Source organism: Haplochromis burtoni, unplaced genomic scaffold (genome assembly GCF_018398535.1).
Source record: "Haplochromis burtoni strain Fernald_Lab_line unplaced genomic scaffold, NCSU_Asbu1 Contig_182, whole genome shotgun sequence".
NCBI lineage: Eukaryota > Metazoa > Chordata > Actinopteri > Cichliformes > Cichlidae > Haplochromis > Haplochromis burtoni.
Window position 1 is genome coordinate 896,526 of NW_024582543.1, and position 17,894 is coordinate 914,419.

Sequence of the window (17,894 nt, forward strand, 5' to 3'; positions counted from 1 at the left end):
GCGAGGGGGAACAGATGGAAGCAGCCAAAGGAAGATGATTTCAGCCAAGTAACAACACATTTGAATGCTAAATGTTGTGAAATAACTACAGCTGTCACAAGCAAAATGGAATCTGGCAACCTTGTGAGATTACCTTGATCTTGTAAACCTGAGATGTAGGAAAGTGGTAGAAATGCTAAATAGTATCACACTTACAGCAGTCATCAAATGTCCTTCTTGCCAACAGTGACTGATGCGCAGTGCGTCTCCAGATGAGGCCTGTAAAACTAGCCTGAAATGCTACGCTTAATTTTTCAGTGTGAGAACTTGAACGAGACAGCATGATGGGTTTGGATTGACGCACCAAAAAGATCAGAATAAACGGAGGCAGGTGGAGGGTTCCCATGTGTAAAATCTTTATTATGTGCACAGAACTGTTCGTCAGGGGGAGGGGTTTGAGTGAAACACGAGCTGGGTGAGTGGTCCCTTCCCAACACCAATATACACTGGAGAGGGCAACCTTTGACCCTTGACAGTGACGAGAGGCACCACTACATTTGCACAACATTTACACCAGAGAGATGCACCCCTCCCACCCCTCTCCCTCGATTAAAACCCCAGTTAAATTTTAAGCCCAGAAGATCAGGAATAAAATGTTTTTTTAAGAAGGGATTCTTTCACATTCATAAATCTGATGGATTATCATTGAGCAAACTGATGGGAGGAAGAAGCATATACTGTTTAAAAAAAACCAAAAAACAATCCAGGTTGGCTATATCATTCTACCAGGCTGTGACTGGAATGTACAACAGGAGAAAGAAAACAAAATGTAAAAGCAGTGCATGAAATGGCACACAATCCATATTTGGCAACACAAAAATGAACAATGGAAATACTGATGCTACATACAGTTGTAGAGTACAAACGTTACATAAGAACCACAATTTGAAAAAAACAAAACAAACAAAAAAACAAAGAAAATAAAAGAAATTAAGACTGTTCCTTCAACAAAAATGTCTTTGCTTCAGATGTGAACACGGGCTGCGAGAGTTTTTCCTTTTCCCGCCGTGCTGTCGGGGCGAAATGTGAGACAGAAGGCTTTGATGAGGAAAGATAAAAAGTTCATCTTGGAATGTGGGCTTGGAATCGTCACGGGGACGATGCCAAGCTCGATGAAGCCGAATCTGTTGAATTTGGCCGTGGCTGACCCCATCTGGTCGGTTCTCTCCCTAAAAACGACGAGTGGTCCTGGGAAGGGGCCGCGTCTTACATGGCGACCTTTGCGACCTGCTCTTCCAGTCTGGCGATGCGACGGTCCTGAAGGATGACGCGGTCCCTGAGCGACTTGAACTCTCGGAGCACCTCTTCCAGCTTGTCTTCCATTTTCTGGTCAAAAAACACAGAGTGAGTTAGCTCCATGAAGCCATTTAAAAACGTCGTTTATCATTTTAAACATTTAAACAACTTTTTGGAAACAGTGATTTTTTTTTTTTAATTTCTTGACTTAGAGACCCTGCAGCAGTTAACATTTTCCTTTGCTGTCACACTCAATTGTGACTCCAACACCCGAGTATGTGCTGATCCATAATTTTAGTGAATTGTTCCAACCATAATAATTACTGGGATCGGAGAATTGAAAAGTCAGCTAAAAGAGGGAGCAGTAATGAGACGACGTTACACAACACAGATTCGGCTTTTCAGTCCCGACACTCACTACTGAGGATTGTGGAGAAGCGTGCTTCTGGACAGTCGGGACATTTTCCACTTTTGTGGCCGGCTTGCTCTCCAGAACATTCGTCTTGACCACTTTCAGGTCCCGGTTCTTTGTGGAGACGTAGCCATCTTTCAGTGAGATCAGGATGGGCCCACCGTTCTTGCCCGCAAACCACTCCTCCGCCTCCAGGGAGGGATCAGGGCCGGCCGTGTCTGGGTACAGGTCGTCCTGGAACAGATCCGACTGGGCAGGTGCAGATGATACAGGGAGAGAAAAAAAACAAAAACAAATGTTGAGGTGTAAAAGTTAGAGGACCTGGTCTTTAGAGCAGCAAAGGAAGCACAGCAGGCAGGTAAAGCTATATAAACAGACTTACCTTACGTGGGACTGTCATGATGATTGGTTCGCATTTTCTCTCGTGTAATTTGTAAAACCTACAGAGAAAGTTAATATTAGACAAGAATACGAGCTGTCAGAGGAGCAAAAATATCAAAAGAATTCCTACTTCTAGTTTCTAAAGCAGGGCCAGGGACTAAAATTGGCCTGACAAAGACTCCAATCCGGACAATTGGACAGTTTTAGAAAATATAAAGGGGGACATAAGCTTGGGACTTTTAACTGCATTTTCACAAGTTTTACAGCTTTTCCAACTGATAAAAGCCTTCCACATTGGCATTCATTCATATTACATCAAAGCAATAGACATTTAAACATTTGAATAAAAAGATGTCACTATTATAGAAGTTTTTTTCCCCCTTATGGCTTTACAGTAAAAACAAAACAAAAACTTTCCATTATGTTAAATGAGTTTTACATGAAGTCTAAAGTGTGAATATTTTGATACTGAACATCTGTGGATTGTTGGTCACACAAAATATTATCTGAAACACAGATTTTGCTGCTTTGGGCTTAGAGTGAAGTTTGGATTAAGCTAAAAATAGAGTTACAAACTTAACGCACTTGTTTTGCTGGCATAAATAACCACCACATCTACATACACACACACATTTTCTATGGTATACCACAACTACACTATTTATAAAAAAAAATATTCTGTGATTCCCTCAACTGTGAGTCACATCTCCTTGGGGACTTTCCACTTTGAGAATTACTGGTAAATCTAATTTGGGGAGGCTGCGGCTCTGGAGGTAGAGCAGGTCGCCTACCAATCAGAAGGTCGGCGATTCGATCACATGTCTACATGTCGAGGAACCCCAAGCTGCCCCTGATACACGCATTGGAGCTCAAGTGCGTAAATGTTGGGTGAAACGGGATTAGCCTTAGAAGAAAAAAAGAAAAAAAGCCCTTCTATGCATATGGGTGAATATGTAGAAAGAAGGTCCTTTGAGTGCTCAGTCGACTCGCAGACTTGCTCGTCTCAATAAACACGTCCATCAAAGACTCATCAGGCAAGCTGTAGTAAATTTTTGACAGAAAATAAAACTAATGATATTTCCTTTATATTTTTTATTTTATTTTAGTTCATTTTTCCAATTTCAAAAAATGCATTTAATTTAGCTTACTTTTTTAACATGTCTCGTATTCCTTTTAATGAACTAAAATGGGTTTTCACATTGAATCGTAGTTTTTAGTTTATTTCTAGTTAACCTTGGACATCGAGTAGAAATATTATTACTGTACCTTGCTATTTCACATTTGTTGACATCCAGACCTCTTTTCGGCATGTACCCCATGCCCCTCTGGGGCTCCTTGGTGGAAAAGGTGTTGAGGTAGTGAACGAATGGTGCCTCATCAGTTATCTCAAAGTACCGAATGCTGCTGTCACCCTGAGGACACATTCACAGCTTAAAGTTAAGTTTGTGAAAAGAGTGATAAAGGGTAATTCAAATAAAAAGAAAAGCATTTGTAAATAAGAGGTTGATGTACCTTTCCACACAGGTAAACTATGTTGGTGTCGGGGTCATAGAAGGGCAGCAGGACTCCATTACTGGTGTCCATCTCTTGAACACATATTGGTTCATCCATGCTATCCTGGAAACATAAAATTCCTCCCATGTAGTGACAGCATAGTGTCGGATAACATTTACAGATCTAATAGATCTGCCCCTGTTAGACTTTGATTTGACTGCCCCCAGCTGGAGATGAGGTGTCATAGCCTCAGAGTACAGATAAATGCTCCTCCTGTACCAATCAGGACAGGAGAAACTGACGATGGCCCTGATATTTTGACTTGTATTATTGGACAGAAAGCAAAATTCCCTAACCTTAACATTACTTTAAAAGACAGGAGTGTCGTGAGGATAACAGTGTAATGTGATGTATCAGTGTGTTCAGTATTAAATGACTTCAGTGACATACAGCTTTCCAGAGGGCTAGCTGGCGCTCGCTCATGCGGCTGAATCCAGTGGTGAAAATGTTTCCATCTGCTAAAAAGATTGCTCTCATTGGCCGAGCTCCCTCGTGAGCTTTGTCCTTCTCCTTAAAACAGAAACACACTGGTCAGGTTTGGCGATCAATGCTTTGAAGTGAAGCGCTACGGCCCCCGAATCCCTCAGGGCTTTCACTTACCGCCACAATCTTTTTTTTACGAGGGTCAATGACGCGGACCTTCTTGTCCTTGCAGGCGGTGCAGAGCAGGCTGCCGTTGCGGCTCCAGCTGACACTAAAGATAACATCAGGGTGCATGTCCTCCAGGTTTATCATAGCCTCTCCTGTGCCCACATTCCAGATGATGATCTGATTGTCACACCCTAAAATGGACACGCACAGTGTGAGTGCACACGCCTCTTTGTCCGAGTTTATTTTCAGCACTTTACACCACACGGAGCAATGCAACGACGGTAGGGGGTCGAGATAATCGGTCAGATCTGGAGTTCAGCTGTGTGCAGAGGATGAGTTACCCATGCAGGCAGCATTACTGCACTTGGAGGGAATGGATTGTTCCAAAGCTTCAGGTAAAGGTTACCTGCGCTGAGAAGAACATTGCGTGCGGTGGGGTGCCAAGACACAATGCCAACCCTTTTAGAATGGCCCTCTAACACAACCACAGGCTCTGAAAGGGGAGATTCCAGTCCGTTCTCAGGTATCTGCCAGACCTACACCGGACAAAGAAAGTTAGAGAAAATCTGCTGAATAAAGATCTTTTTAAATAAATATTACACAGAAAGTAGTGCAAGTTTTACAGCGGTACATTAACTCCATTCTAGTTTATAACAACATCCTATTTTCTCTTATATTATACAGCACATAGTTCACAATACATAAACTGTAAAGGGCAACTGCACTTAAAGTACTGCTCTGTTAAATACTAAAGCATAAACCATAAAAACCCCAAGAAAAATCAAATGTCATGTTCTTACCATGACTGTGCAGTCCTCCGAGCTGCTAGCAATGACATGGTCATTATGAGGACACCACTCGATGTCCAACACTGGGCCTGTGTGACCACATACTGTCGGGTAGGCCTTGTCTATACGGCCAGTCTACAACACACAGCACAAGCTTATTATAAAGAGGTCAAAAAGTGTAAGCTAAGGCAGCGCAGTCAAGTCTAGCTAGCTGATAGGAGTTAAAAATAGGCAAAAATTGCCAACAGAAGCGATTCAGTCCTGTTGAATTTTAGTAGAAAACACATGTTCATTCACAAAAGTCTGTTTAATCACATTTAGTCCTTTACAACCCGTAAAAAGAGCACCTAACATTTCACGATGTTTTCCAAAGACTGAATTCATTTGTGGCCGAAGTGGAGGTGGTGAACTTTGATATTCAGCTGAAAACAACTTGCTGCAGACGGGAGATCAGTTTAATGCTTTTTGGGTATTTACTTAAAATCTGATATCCAAGTATCATTTCTGTCTTTTCCACATGACTCAAAGTAAAAGCACTTTACTCCAGATGTAGGACACTGAGCAGCGACTATAACCTAATCATCCAAGCAGCCTAAAATAATGTCAGAGCAGCTGTCCTCTGTGTGGATTATGTGTTGACTGATACAGCTGTAACATGACACAAACTGAATGCCTTTAGAATCGTGCGAATTTAAACATTGATTATCTATGGGCTAACAGCAGGGGCGCACTGAAGAGCCGGTATTCATGGTTAATTCACCATGTTCTGAATGACAGAGTGTGCTGCAACACCCCCTGTGCCTCTGGGTAAGCTTTACACTCTCAGTGTCAAATTTTTGAACCAGGAACAGTTTTCTAAAAGATTTTTTTTCCCAACCTGACATTTAAAGCCACAATTTTTGCCTTTGATATTAAGACCAAAAACATTTGCAATGTCATTATGAAACACCCCAATCACATCATATCCATAAGTTCAAATGGGCCTTCAGCCGAGTTCCCAGCTGCGCTGGTCTGAGTATTTAAGAAACTGCTGGTCTACTAGGATTTTCCCTGTACAACTATCTCTTGGGTTTGCAGACAATGGGAAACTATCCAGTGAGCAGAATTTCTTTGGGTGGAATTATTTTGGTGATGTCAGCAGTTAAAAAATCTATTTAAAAATAATCTGTTAATATATAACAGATCAAACCTTGAAGCAGATGTGCTACACCAGCAGAAGACCAAACCAGGTGTCACTCCTGTCAGCTCAAAACTAAACTAAAACAAAATGAATCCAATTTACACAGCTTCCACAAAGTTGGACAACAGAGTGGAAAAACACTTCTTGCTCTGATGAGTCTCAGTTCAGGTGATAGAGTTAAAATTCAATCTAAACAACATGGTGGGGGCGTAAAGGTACAGGAAACGTTTTCTTGGGAGACTTTGGGCCCCTTAGTACCAACTGACCATCATTGAAACTCCACAGCCTGCCTGAGTGTGCCCATCTTCTTTTGGCTCTTCCCAGCAGGATAACACACCATGTCACATATCTCAAATGGTCTCCACAGTCACCAGATCTCAGCCCACCCTGCTTAAGGTGGTCCAAGATTCTCGTACTAGAGGGCGATCGTGGCTCAAAAGTTGGCAGTTCGTCTTGCAATCGGAAGGTTGCCGGTTCGAGCCCCGGCTCGGACAGTCTCGGTCGTTGTGTCCTTGGCCATCACGCCTACTGGTGATGGCCAGAGGGGCCGATGGCGCGATATGGCAGCCTCGCTTCTGTCAGTCTGTCCCAGGGCAGCTGTGGCTACAACTGTAGCTGCCTCCACCAGTGTGTGAATGTGAGAGTGAATGAATAGTGGAATTGTAAAGCGCTTTGGGGGTCTCGAAAAGCACTATATAAATGCAGTCCATTATTATTATTACTAGTACCTAATAAAGAGGCCGGTGAGCATATCTAGTTATAGAACTTAGAATTTCTTTGATGTTGCGCCCAGACAGGTGCTGCTTATATGCAAACATTCTCTCAGTAGATCAACTAATTGGTGGTCACTGAGATCCCCCCCAATCTTGTTTTTCTTGCAATTATTATTGGTGAACTCTGAAATGTAACAATTACATATATTCTTATTCATGAGGTGCGTAAAGTATAACAGCTTTCACACTGTTGTTCAGTAGCTGTTTCTATCTATTCAGCGTTGTCGTGGTGTTAGCTTGTTTGGCCAGTTCTGAATATGAATTACCACTTGGATACTGTGAGCTGCATTTAAAGTGAAAAAACGCTGCACTATCATATCACATGAACATCATTTGAGGGACATTTTGTAACAAAATGATTTCCCACCACAGCGGAAGAAAGAACATCACAGATCACATCACACGACTGCACACTTCTATTCTCTCTTATATCATTTAAATGGATCTGCCATCACAACTCTTTGACACCGATGGAAGCAAGGCATCTCACCTTTTGGAGAGGAAGTACAAGAAAAGCACCTCCCCCGCTGGCCTCTATGATGATGGCGACAAACTTGGGGTTGACGGCACAGAAGGAGCTATCCCACGTGACCCTGGACACGCGGATGTCATCGTAGCACTGGTCGTTCCTCACGGCCTGGCCGAACACGTGACGGAACTTGCTCTGTCGCACAACTCGCCGCATCATATCTGCAGAGAGGATGTCAGGGTTTTGTGCATTTTGCAGGCAAATGTTCTAATTAAATGACGACAGTTTGCTACACAAGTGAAAACCAAGTGGCCTCTTGGTCTGCACAAATCTGACAATTACCTCAGATTTGTGCAGACTGGTAAACGCACTAAACCAAAGTTACCTCGGGGTAACTTTGGTTTAGTACCAGCACAGACTCTCATCTCACATTATGCTCATTAACAGTGACTAAATTTGGTCCTGTGCATGCAGAGGAAACAAGTCGGCTCTACCTACTGGCAAATGCTATGAAGTTAAACCATAGAAGAAGACACATCTTGCATGCCGAGTGTGACACGTACACATTAGATGGGTATATTAAAAACAACCCAAGGCGGTTCATTTCAAGTCTTAAACATGTACATACAAAATGTATTTTGGGTCTATTGACTCAGATGCAGCAACGAAAGTTCAGCCCCGTCATCGCGGATGTTATATTTTTAAAGTGCTGCATCAGTTCCTGTGAGCACACCACAGATGGCCTGTTGTTGCTCCAAGATTCTGGATATGATCTGAATTGTTGATGCACGCTGGAGCTCTGTGTGTCTTTAAGCACATTACCCCCGTGTCTTATTGAATTCAGCCCAAGTCATCAGGTAGTAAGTGCAGACATCTCATGAAGTTAACCCTGGCTTGTCTTAGGCACAGTCTATTGTAATTCCTAAACTCTCGGTATTCAGGGCTTTTATTCCGTTTTAGTGACAGGCTTTATTGTATAATTATGTGGGAAACATCCGGTCTCAGAACAGTAATTAAGGTGCCAGTCTGAACCGACTGAGCGTTACACAAGCTGCAGGCTTTCTTTTTCCCCTCAGGTCTGTCAACACACCAAACCCACCTGCTTTCACACGTCGAGCCACAGATTCTGAAAATGGAAAGCTGAATCACGCATTATTTTTGACTACCATCATTTTTTGGCAGTTTAGTTAAAAAAAAAACAAAAAAAACAGCTTTGCAAATAAGTTTTCCAGAGTTTTACTGATTTTAAAGACATTTAAAGCAGAATGAGCTGCTCCAGTCTCACCAATCTCAATGTGTCAAGATAAGATTGACGCTGTAAAGCTCATTATACACCCACACTGAATAGATGTCTTTGATTATTCAGGCTGGTTAGACTTCTGGACTGTGCGCATGTGTACAGATCAGGACTGACTGACACTCTTCTGTAGTTTTGCTGCGTCACGTATAATAATGTGGCTGCTTTTTAATTCATATTTAGTGTGTAAATAACTACCTCACCAGCCACAGTTTATACTGCCCATATGGAGAGCACTGATAATGCCTTAAAAGCACTTCTATCTGCAAATATTATCACACCTTTGTGCAATAAAAGGAAGTGGTGAATTGCTCTTCCTAGAAATACAATGCTTGCTCTGGAAATTCCCATGGCAATTCCCAAAGCTGCAAACACTGACCACATTGCTGCAGGGCTGCATAATGCTTGAACAGCAAAGCGCTGCTGTTTACAGCCCATTGGAACAGCATGTTCCCTCAGTCAATATTAGATCTCCATTCAGCAGCAGTCACCTTCACTCCACATATTCACCTGACAAGATGAGATGCCTCACAACCCCACAGGCTTTAGTTGATGCTACTTATTTAAAATGATGCTCTCTGCCCTCCACCACCCAACCCCAGCACACACATCACTGAGCGTCATGATGGTGGCCTTACAGACAGCAGAGCACACAGTATTTAGCCTTGACGCTGCAGGTAAAGACTAGTGCTAACATTTTGTGGTCCGAGAGTCAGAAGGGGGACAGTTTGGTGTGTGATGCTAAAAAGACTCAGTCAGCAGCCCCCCAAGGTGTGTGGCCTCCCTGGCTGCTATACTCACAGTCTGGGCAACTGTGATTAAATGGGTGTGTGCGATACTGCCACTTTAAATCCAATTCAGCTTTTGTTTATAATAATGGCCACATACATGGGATATATATTTTAAAATTAAAGGCTGAGTATTTCATGTACGTCGTATTCATTGGAGGCTCTGTGCTAGCGTTAAACAAAGGTTGCTGGCTAACGTTAGCCGACACAACCACAAAGCTCCGCATGTCCCCTCCGCCCCCCGCTCTCCTCTTTAAATCAGTTATATTAATAATTTTATTTAGCAGTCAATGTTCACTTGTGATTTTAGATGACCTCTTCAGACTCCTAAAAGTAGATAGTTACCGTTATTTAAAAGCTTTACGTGCCATTAGCAAAACCGGCTTTAAAGAAGAAGAAAAAGAGGATGGGGGGTGGACATGTGTGTTTTGGTCAGTATAGGGTTTTGGGGGAGCATTCCCCAGAGATATCCAAGAAACACAGCACTAAGCGAAGTTTAATCTAAGCTTTAACCAAATACGGTGTAACAGACTAAAATTTATACGGTTCAGGGGAAGGTGATAACCGCAGACACTGTTCCGCCGCACTGCCGGGGAGGGGGGGGCTCGGCAGCTGTGCCGGTGGGCCGGGGCTGGGTCACCAGCAGCGGCGGGCACGCAAGCGTTTCACCGCCAGCGAGTAGGAGGCGACGGGCGGGGAGTGTTTTTCCTCACACATGCGGGGTTTGTGTGTGGTTCACTACTCATTTACCGGGGACGAACTACCGCTGCTCTAGCTGGGCAGCGCGTTTTGCATCCTAACGGCTAGCTGCTAACAGTTAGCTGCGGTGGAGCTCTGCCAGCTGACGCAAGTGCAGATATTTCCACCCAAAGGTTTTTTTCCCCCCTTCTTTTTTGGCTGCTCCCATTCTCAAACCCATCCAACGAGCTACACAGATGCTGCACAACAAACCACTGATATATAACACGCAAAATGCACAATGTCACTCTTTCTTACCTCCTAAATCTATGCAAGATTTTTCGTACGCACGGGGAAGGGGAGGGGGGGCAAATCAATCACAACACATGAATGTGGTAGTTTAGGCGGGCCCTTATCCTGCAGGACGTTGCTAGTATCCCTTGACTTCACCACCAAAAAAAAGAAAAAAAAGAAGCCCAGCCGCAATGCTCTTATTCCCCTTTCTTCACTGCAGATGGGTAGCCAGAGGCAATTTAAAAAAAATTTAGTGGTATTTCAGGATGCCAGATGGCAAACAGAGCATCTCCACCTCGGTCCTCACCTGCGGAAGTCTAGTATTCGTCTATTCTCATCTCGTTATTGAATTCAATAGAATACGCTGACGACTGGCTACGGCACATGCGCAAATGAAAAGTCGGATTTTTTTTCTTTGCTTCTGAATAAATGGGATGGGGTTTGCTGGAAAACTGGGTGTCTTCACTGTATCCGCGTGTTTCTGTTTAAGGAGACATTCTGAAAATATTCGTTTGGCGCAAAAAAATGTGGAAAAGCAGGAGCATCTTTTGTGTGAGGGTCCCTCCCCTCCCCCTCCGTCCCATTCCTCCCACCTACCAGCCTGTCCTGTCCAAAAACATGAAAAAGAAAGGACGAGCGCTCATTAGTACTGTTCTGTACTTTTGGTATTGATCCACTATCAAGTAAATACAGGGCCAGTATTACCGATACCAATACTTTAAACCTATACGGACACCTTATGTTTAATAATCATTAAATCACTGTGATTTTTTACTTTCCACAATGCCTTTCAATTTTTTATGTAGTTTGAAAGGGGATTTTTGATTTTTTTTTTTTTTTTTTTTTTTTTTTGGAGACCAGGAATGTAAATATGCCTTTCTTTAAAGCACTTTCGGACAACCTTCGTTGTTTCTGTTATGCTATAGGTACTATAGGCCATAAATAAAATAGACGTGACAGTCGGCACAAAAGGTTCGGACATTTTTCACAGTGGATGTTTAAGGTGTATTGGTTTCATTCTATCGCGTTAGTATCCATCCCATACCAGTGTTGGTATGGATACTATCGATATTTGGATTGATCCGCCGACCTCTCGCACCCAGTCTAACAAGGGGAATCAGCCATTAAATGCTGCCTTTGTTGAATTCAGTGACTATATTTTCACTGAACATATTTAACCTCCTAAGACCTGAACTCTTCCACGACATGCATTTTTAATTTCTCTTTGATATTTGGGCATATTGGGGCCTGATGAATGTAGAAACAAAGAATTTTTGTTTTTAAGAAAAATGAGAGCCACATATGAGGATATTCATTTAAAATTTTGATAGAACAGTAGCAGTATAATGTCCTTGTAAGTGGATATCAGGCCCATGTAGAGCAAAATTTAGTATTTTGGTCTAAATAACCCAAAATGTGATGTCCACATATGTGGACGGCAGCTCCTAGGAGGTTAAAGCAAAGTACAGATGAGGACACAAGTATCATCTCCTCCCCCATGAGATTGAAAGTTTTTGTCAAAATTTTCTAAACAAAAACTGACCTTTTTATTGAGCCACAGCACAAACCACTGGTATGCAATGATGTGCTTTAATGTTATAGGTTGTAAAATCAAGTTAAAACTGAGGGTTATCTTCCAGTTTACACACAGTATAAAAACACCGGCAAGGGTTTGACCTGTCACTTGAGAAAACATTGTGCCAAAAACAAAAGAAATCAGTTTGGGCTTGAGAGAAAAAAGATTCTCTCAAAGCAGGAGATGGATATACAAAGTTATCACAGTGTTGCCAAGCTGGAATGGGAGCTAAGGTGGGAAGCACAATATGTCAAAGACTCTGGAAAGAAAATTAGAAACAGACACGAATAAAGACCCCAGAACAACTGCCAGGACATCAGTGAATGACTTAGCAAGGTTGAAAATTGTCGTCTCAAAGAAGACAACCACTTGAACCCTGCACAGGTAGGGACCGTGAGGTTGCAGAGCAAGAAAAATTCCACTTCTGCAGAAGAGACTCCTTCAAACCAGAGTTAAGTATGCCAAGGACAACCTGGAGAAAGATTATGAATAATGTAAATGTGTTCTTTGGTGAGATGAGACCAAACCAAACTTTGGCCACAGAGAAGGGAGAATCATACAACCCAAAGAACACCGTCCCTATAGTGGATCATGGTGGTAGAAGTGGGCATTCTTCAGTGTGTCTGGAACTGGACAGCTCATTAAGGTGGGAGCACTCATGAAGAAAAAGTATGTGTGAAGATTTTGAAAGAAAAACTCAAGCAGTCAGCAGCAAAACTGGATCTAAGTTGTCGCTTTGTCTTCCAACACGACAACGACCCAAAACATACGCCGCTTCACATGAAGAACTACCTCCACATCACTGATGTATTGCACAAATGAGAAAAATCTGTGGCATGAACTAAAGAGCGAGGTTCATGCCACGAGACGATCAAATCTGGACGAGCTTGAGTGAATGGGCTGGATTTGCTGAGGAGATGTGTGTTTGACTTGTCCTCATCTGTAGATGTTTGTGATAGAACCAGTTTCCCTTATTGCTAGTTGATGCCTAAAATAAAGGGTTCAGTTGTTTTTATGCAGTCTAGTAATTACATGTCTGATTCAACTTTTTTTTAAAGTTGTTATTGACCTTTGGGACAGATAAGAAAGTAACAGGCCTATTTCAGGCCTTTCATTCCCATCATCATGTCTTCATAAAGGTCAACACTGACTTCTCATTAATTTCTAATGCTGCATTTCCAATTTCTTTTCCCACTTGTTACATAAGGACAAGGGCTTTGGAGCCTATCCCAGTATGTGTCAACAGAAGTTGGGGGAAAATCATGGACAGTTTCCAAGACTGCCACTGGGATTATAAGGTGGTCTATTATATTAATATTCACATTAACACCTCAGGGTTAACTAGAGTATGCGGTTTGTGACTGCTGTTCATTACCTAGACCTTATTGTAGACTTCTGTTTCACTCAGCATGAGTAAAAGGCTTGCTGTAAATACAAACATATTGGCAAAAGCAGAACAGCACTGCTTTGTTAGCCCACAGTTAACTGGCTTTGCTATTCACGACAGTGTCATTAACACTGATATGGAGCTGTTTTTGGTTATTGCTTTTACCTCTTCAAAGAAATATCTAGCTCCACTACTCATCAGCCTCCTGCTAACTCTATCTGTCAACTGTTTACTCCTGTCCACAAGAGTTATGACGTTAAAGGTCAGACTTAAAACCAAAACAAACTACTTAAAGAGGCCAAAAGGACACTTCTTAGAGCTGCAGGAAACTGCAGCGAATTCTTCTCTGGGTTATCAAATGAAAATATATTATGGAAACACTTTCCCTCCAAATAACTGGCACTCAAGAACATCAGCCTTAATCAGCCCATCGTTATGTAGACAACCATGACCTTACTTTGAACATAAATGTTTGAATTGATCAAACGACACTTCTAGTAGATTTCATATACCACGAGATAACTATTTTAAGTGAAAGTCAACATTATTGCTTGCATAAATGGTTTGATAGAATATATGTAAGAACTTACCTTTCTTTGGAGACTGTTGCACTTCTGCTGGCCTTTCTTTGGATTTCTTTGGGACATCAAAGGCGTTCTTCATTTGGGATACTTTGATGCTCGGACTCTGCTCTGACACACGAACTGGAGCTTTGGACCCTTCAGGTCCCCGTCCGGCCTGATGTCTCTGCATTTGGTTTGCTTCTCTGATAATTTTTGCCACAGGCTTGTAGGAACCAATCTCACTGCCATTCCCTGCATCTCTCTCAGTGCTGCGATCACTTATATCTCTATGGTAAGCATAGTTAACGTGGTTATGGTCGCTGACCTGTGTGTGGACTGTTTCAGGTTGGACCTCTGGGTCTATTTCTTTTTTCCCTGAAGACGCAGGGTTTGGTCTTTCACCTTCATTCTCAGCTGTGACCTCCGGTTTGGGAAGTGTCTCAAATGGATTCGAGGGCTTTTGTGCGTAGGGTGGAGGTGACCATTTACTTCTGGTCCGTCTCTCTGGGAATACTCTTTTCTGCCACATGTCCAAGTTTTGTGTCTCTTCCTCTGGAGACAGACTTGCCATTCGCACACAGTACTCGAAGTCAATCATATCTCCATACCGGTCATCCATGTGCCTCAGTGAAAGATGGTCCCAAGGGCTAAGGTCAGCAGAGAGTCGACGAATGTTAGCTGGCACAGTGTAAGTGCCCTTTTCATCCCACAGTAAGCACATGTCCTGATTAGCTAGAGTGCTGCACGGAAGGTCTCTGTTAAAATGAAAAGTGTGCCTCCTCTTGACCCTCTCCTCTGAACGCAGGTGTTCCTTTCCTCGTCTTTGCACATCTGTAGACATTAACTGTGCAGTTTTCAGCTTTATAAATGGATTTTTAGGCTTTTTGGGAACCGGTGGCGGTGGACCTTTGATTTTGGGCTTTTCTTTTGTCACCGATTCACCTTTGTTAGACGTGGCATCCGGTGCCATTGTTGAACTGACCGCATTTGTGTCAAGCTGCTTCACCATTGTTGTGTCTCTATTGGGCATCACATGAGCTAAAGGTGGAGGGGTGATGACAGCAGAGAAGCAAACAAGCTCGCTCTCCTTCTTTAGGCTTGCGACCTGTATCTTTCCATCACAGCCTCCATTCTCTGGCAGAGGAGGACTAGGGATCAAATCACATTCTTCCACTGTAAATGGGGGATTGTCTTGCAGTAGCAGTGTTATAGAGTTGGCTGCTTTGCCAACAGCTTGGCTGTCATCTTTCTTGGTGCATGCTGAAACAATGCCCGTGACCCCTGCTTTAGCCCTCTTATACACAGCCCCAGCAAATCTATTCTGGTACGACTGATCCACTTGTTGTCTTTGTGCAAGAAACCCCAAACTGTGGCTTTCCTTATCCTGACTTTTGGATTTGTTTAGCGTTGACAGGTGCTCCTGCTGGATGTCAGTAGAAACTTTCTCCTTGGTGTGGTCTCTCAAGTTTTGCTCCCCCTCTGCTATTCCGCTACCAGTTGTCTCACTCTGGGCTCCAGCTCCAACACAACCAGCTCCTTTTAGCTGACACCTGCTGCCTGTCACTTCAGCCAAACGTTGACCCATTTCCCTCTTAAAACAGACCGTGGGTGAAGTCCTAGCATGTGTGTCAGCTCCCATTAAAAGTGTGTCAGAGTTTCCTCTGCTTTTCTTTTCATTACCCTTTTCCCGAGGGGTATTCTTGGAAGGATGTACAAAGTTATCGTCATTGCAGATATCAGGTGTGTCTTCCTTACTTCCTCTTTTATTTAGTGATTCAGGCTTTTCTGTGTTTATCCTGTGCCTCAAAACAATATTGTTTTCTCTTTCCGGTGACGTCCACGTCTCATCCTTCTCAAGAACCACAAAGTCTTCCTCAGTAGTTGGATTGCATGAGGCTGATTTCTCCATGGCTGTAGTCCCAGCACAGGCCACAGCCTTATTCTCAGAGCCTTGCTTTTTGCCAAACGTTTGTCTACTCTCCTTAGCCCTCGGGACAGTTTTTGACTTCTCTGTATTTCTACTTACTCCACCCACCCACTCTGTCCCAGTGTTCAGAGGGTGCTCCTTCTGACCTAGAGGCCTGATTGGCTGCCCACTTTGAGGGTCTGTCCATGGAGATGTGACTGTGTGCTCCCATGCTTTCCCAGTGGCTAGGCTGCTGCCACTGATCCCACTAATCTCACCAATACCCCACGGGGTGACAAAGCTGCCATCATCCTGCTGTTTGCCCTCGTCTTGTTCTGCTACCTCTGTCTGCTGTGTATCTCCGGTTTGCTCTGAACAGTCAGAGTTATCAAGTGAGTCTTCGTCTTTTTCCGACAGCCTCTCCAGCTTCTGGCCCATGGCTGTTGCTCTGTCTTAGCATTAGGAAAAGAGCGTTAGGGACACTTCAAGATTCAGCATGGCATAATGAAGTCATGGGGATGGCTTGCCTGCCCATCCCAGTGAGATGAAATCACACAACAGACGCTACCATTATCAACTATCTTGAGTCTTTCTCTATTTTTGCATAATCTTCTGCACTGTTCACACCTGCCCTCCTGAGGCCTCTCTCTCTCTATCTCTTCCTATTCTGTCAAAGAGGAATGCTGTGGCGGCTATAATTAAAGTGGGTCTGGCTGCTGCCAATGAGTCAGGAGGCCAAAAAGGAAACACGACGAGTTATATAGGAGGTCAGCTGCCAGGTGCCAAGGTCAGACAAGGCAGTCTGAACAAATCTAATATCACTGAATAAACACATAACACCTAAATCACTACATTAATAAGCATTCAGTAGCATCTAATCCATGTTTTGTATAATTTGTGAGTGCAAGAAAATACATTTTAGTCAAGCTTGTGCCTTTGTGAGGCGTCATGCGCTGTCAATTACTGCTTCTGAGACAAGGCGTGTTTGTGCTATGCGTGCCTGCCTTCAGACTGTCTGTAAATGTTTGTGATTGTTTTGGTGACGGGGTTTAGAGAAAGGTCAGCTGGAATCGTTTGTCCAGGGTCTGATGAGAACAGAGTTTAACCACAGACATGATGATGGATGGTGTAAGGTCCATTATTACAAAGGGGAAAACAGCTTAACGGGCTTCAGTGTTATGTGGAATTGGTATTCTTAGCTTTCAAGCAAACCAAGTGCAAAGCAAGGAGAGTGTATTGTTGCATGAGGTAGTTTTGTGCACACACAGACTTCATTTCAAACACCAAATCATGAGCTGCCGCATGAGAAGTTTTCTCACTGAGTAATCGCCATAGTGATACGGATTTTGCTGGCTGAAAAAGGAGTGAGGAAACTGACCAAACCTCTTCAGGATTTGGAATGAATGTACTTCTGCTTCAGCCGTTTCACGCCTGAGGAGCACCAAGTGGCTCATCACTTCTTTTAAGCTTGTCTACCTACCTAATAAGATAAAAACAGAACTGTTATCTTTGAACCTTGACCCCTGTTTTAGCTCCCTTCACATAAGATAAAGATTGTGTCGAATCTTTACCAATTAAAAAAAAAAATTCTGTTTGTTTGAATGTAAAAATATATTATTCTATTAAATAAAGTGATGCTAAAGTGATAGGAAGGTGGTTCATCCAAAAATATGTTTAAATACGTATCTAAAATTAAATAAATAATGCTCTTAATAATACTGTGAGTGTCTGATGGGAAGGTAGGATGTAATTCATCATTCATCGTTATTTCTCCAGCTCTGGTTATCTGTTATGCGGCTAAAAACAGCTCGACTTGCAGCTTTACTGTATCTAAAGTGTTAAAGTGTTATTTTGGGATGGCTGTGTTACAAGGGCAGCCGGCGGAGGCATCTGTGACACTGACTTTTAAACCCCCACCCCCTCTTCATTTCCCATTCATGTGTCTGTCATGCTTTCAATAGTAGGCACACGGTTTATAAGAG

General features: G+C 42.9%; 1 protein-coding gene across 3 annotated transcripts; it reads right to left on the minus strand.

The window, feature by feature from the left end:
• Nucleotides 1-373: 373 nt before the first annotated feature.
• Nucleotides 374-15,915, minus strand: coro1cb (coronin, actin binding protein, 1Cb). Of its 3 annotated transcripts, none has more exons than XM_005934678.3 (11): nt 14,034-15,915; nt 7,445-7,644; nt 5,014-5,136; nt 4,620-4,749; nt 4,223-4,404; nt 4,013-4,132; nt 3,581-3,685; nt 3,335-3,480; nt 2,070-2,127; nt 1,694-1,936; nt 374-1,365 (listed from the first exon to the last, which is right to left on the minus strand). In XM_005934678.3, exons 1-11 carry the CDS (start codon nt 15,913-15,915, stop codon nt 1,246-1,248), a joined length of 3,309 nt encoding a protein of 1,102 aa, XP_005934740.3. In that variant the 3' UTR covers nt 374-1,245. The 3 variants fall into 3 exon arrangements, with proteins under 3 accessions (XP_005934740.3, XP_005934741.1, XP_005934742.1); XM_005934679.3 differs by lacking the exon at nt 14,034-15,915 and adding an exon at nt 10,505-10,867; XM_005934680.3 differs by lacking the exon at nt 14,034-15,915 and adding an exon at nt 10,788-10,865.
• Between the last annotated feature and the right edge of the window lie 1,979 nt (nt 15,916-17,894).

Bases quoted from the DNA above. Each gene is read 5' to 3' on its own strand.
- coro1cb (XM_005934678.3), bottom strand. From the start codon at position 15,915: ATGGAGAAATCAGCCTCATGCAATCCAACTACTGAGGAAGACTTTGTG. The intron at 3,481-3,580 runs GTACATCAACCT...ATGTGTCCTCAG, and splicing joins TAGTTTACCTGTGTGGAAAG to GGTGACAGCAGCATTCGGTA. The intron at 2,128-3,334 runs GTACAGTAATAA...CTTTCTCTGTAG, and splicing joins AACAAATGTGAAATAGCAAG to GTTTTACAAATTACACGAGA.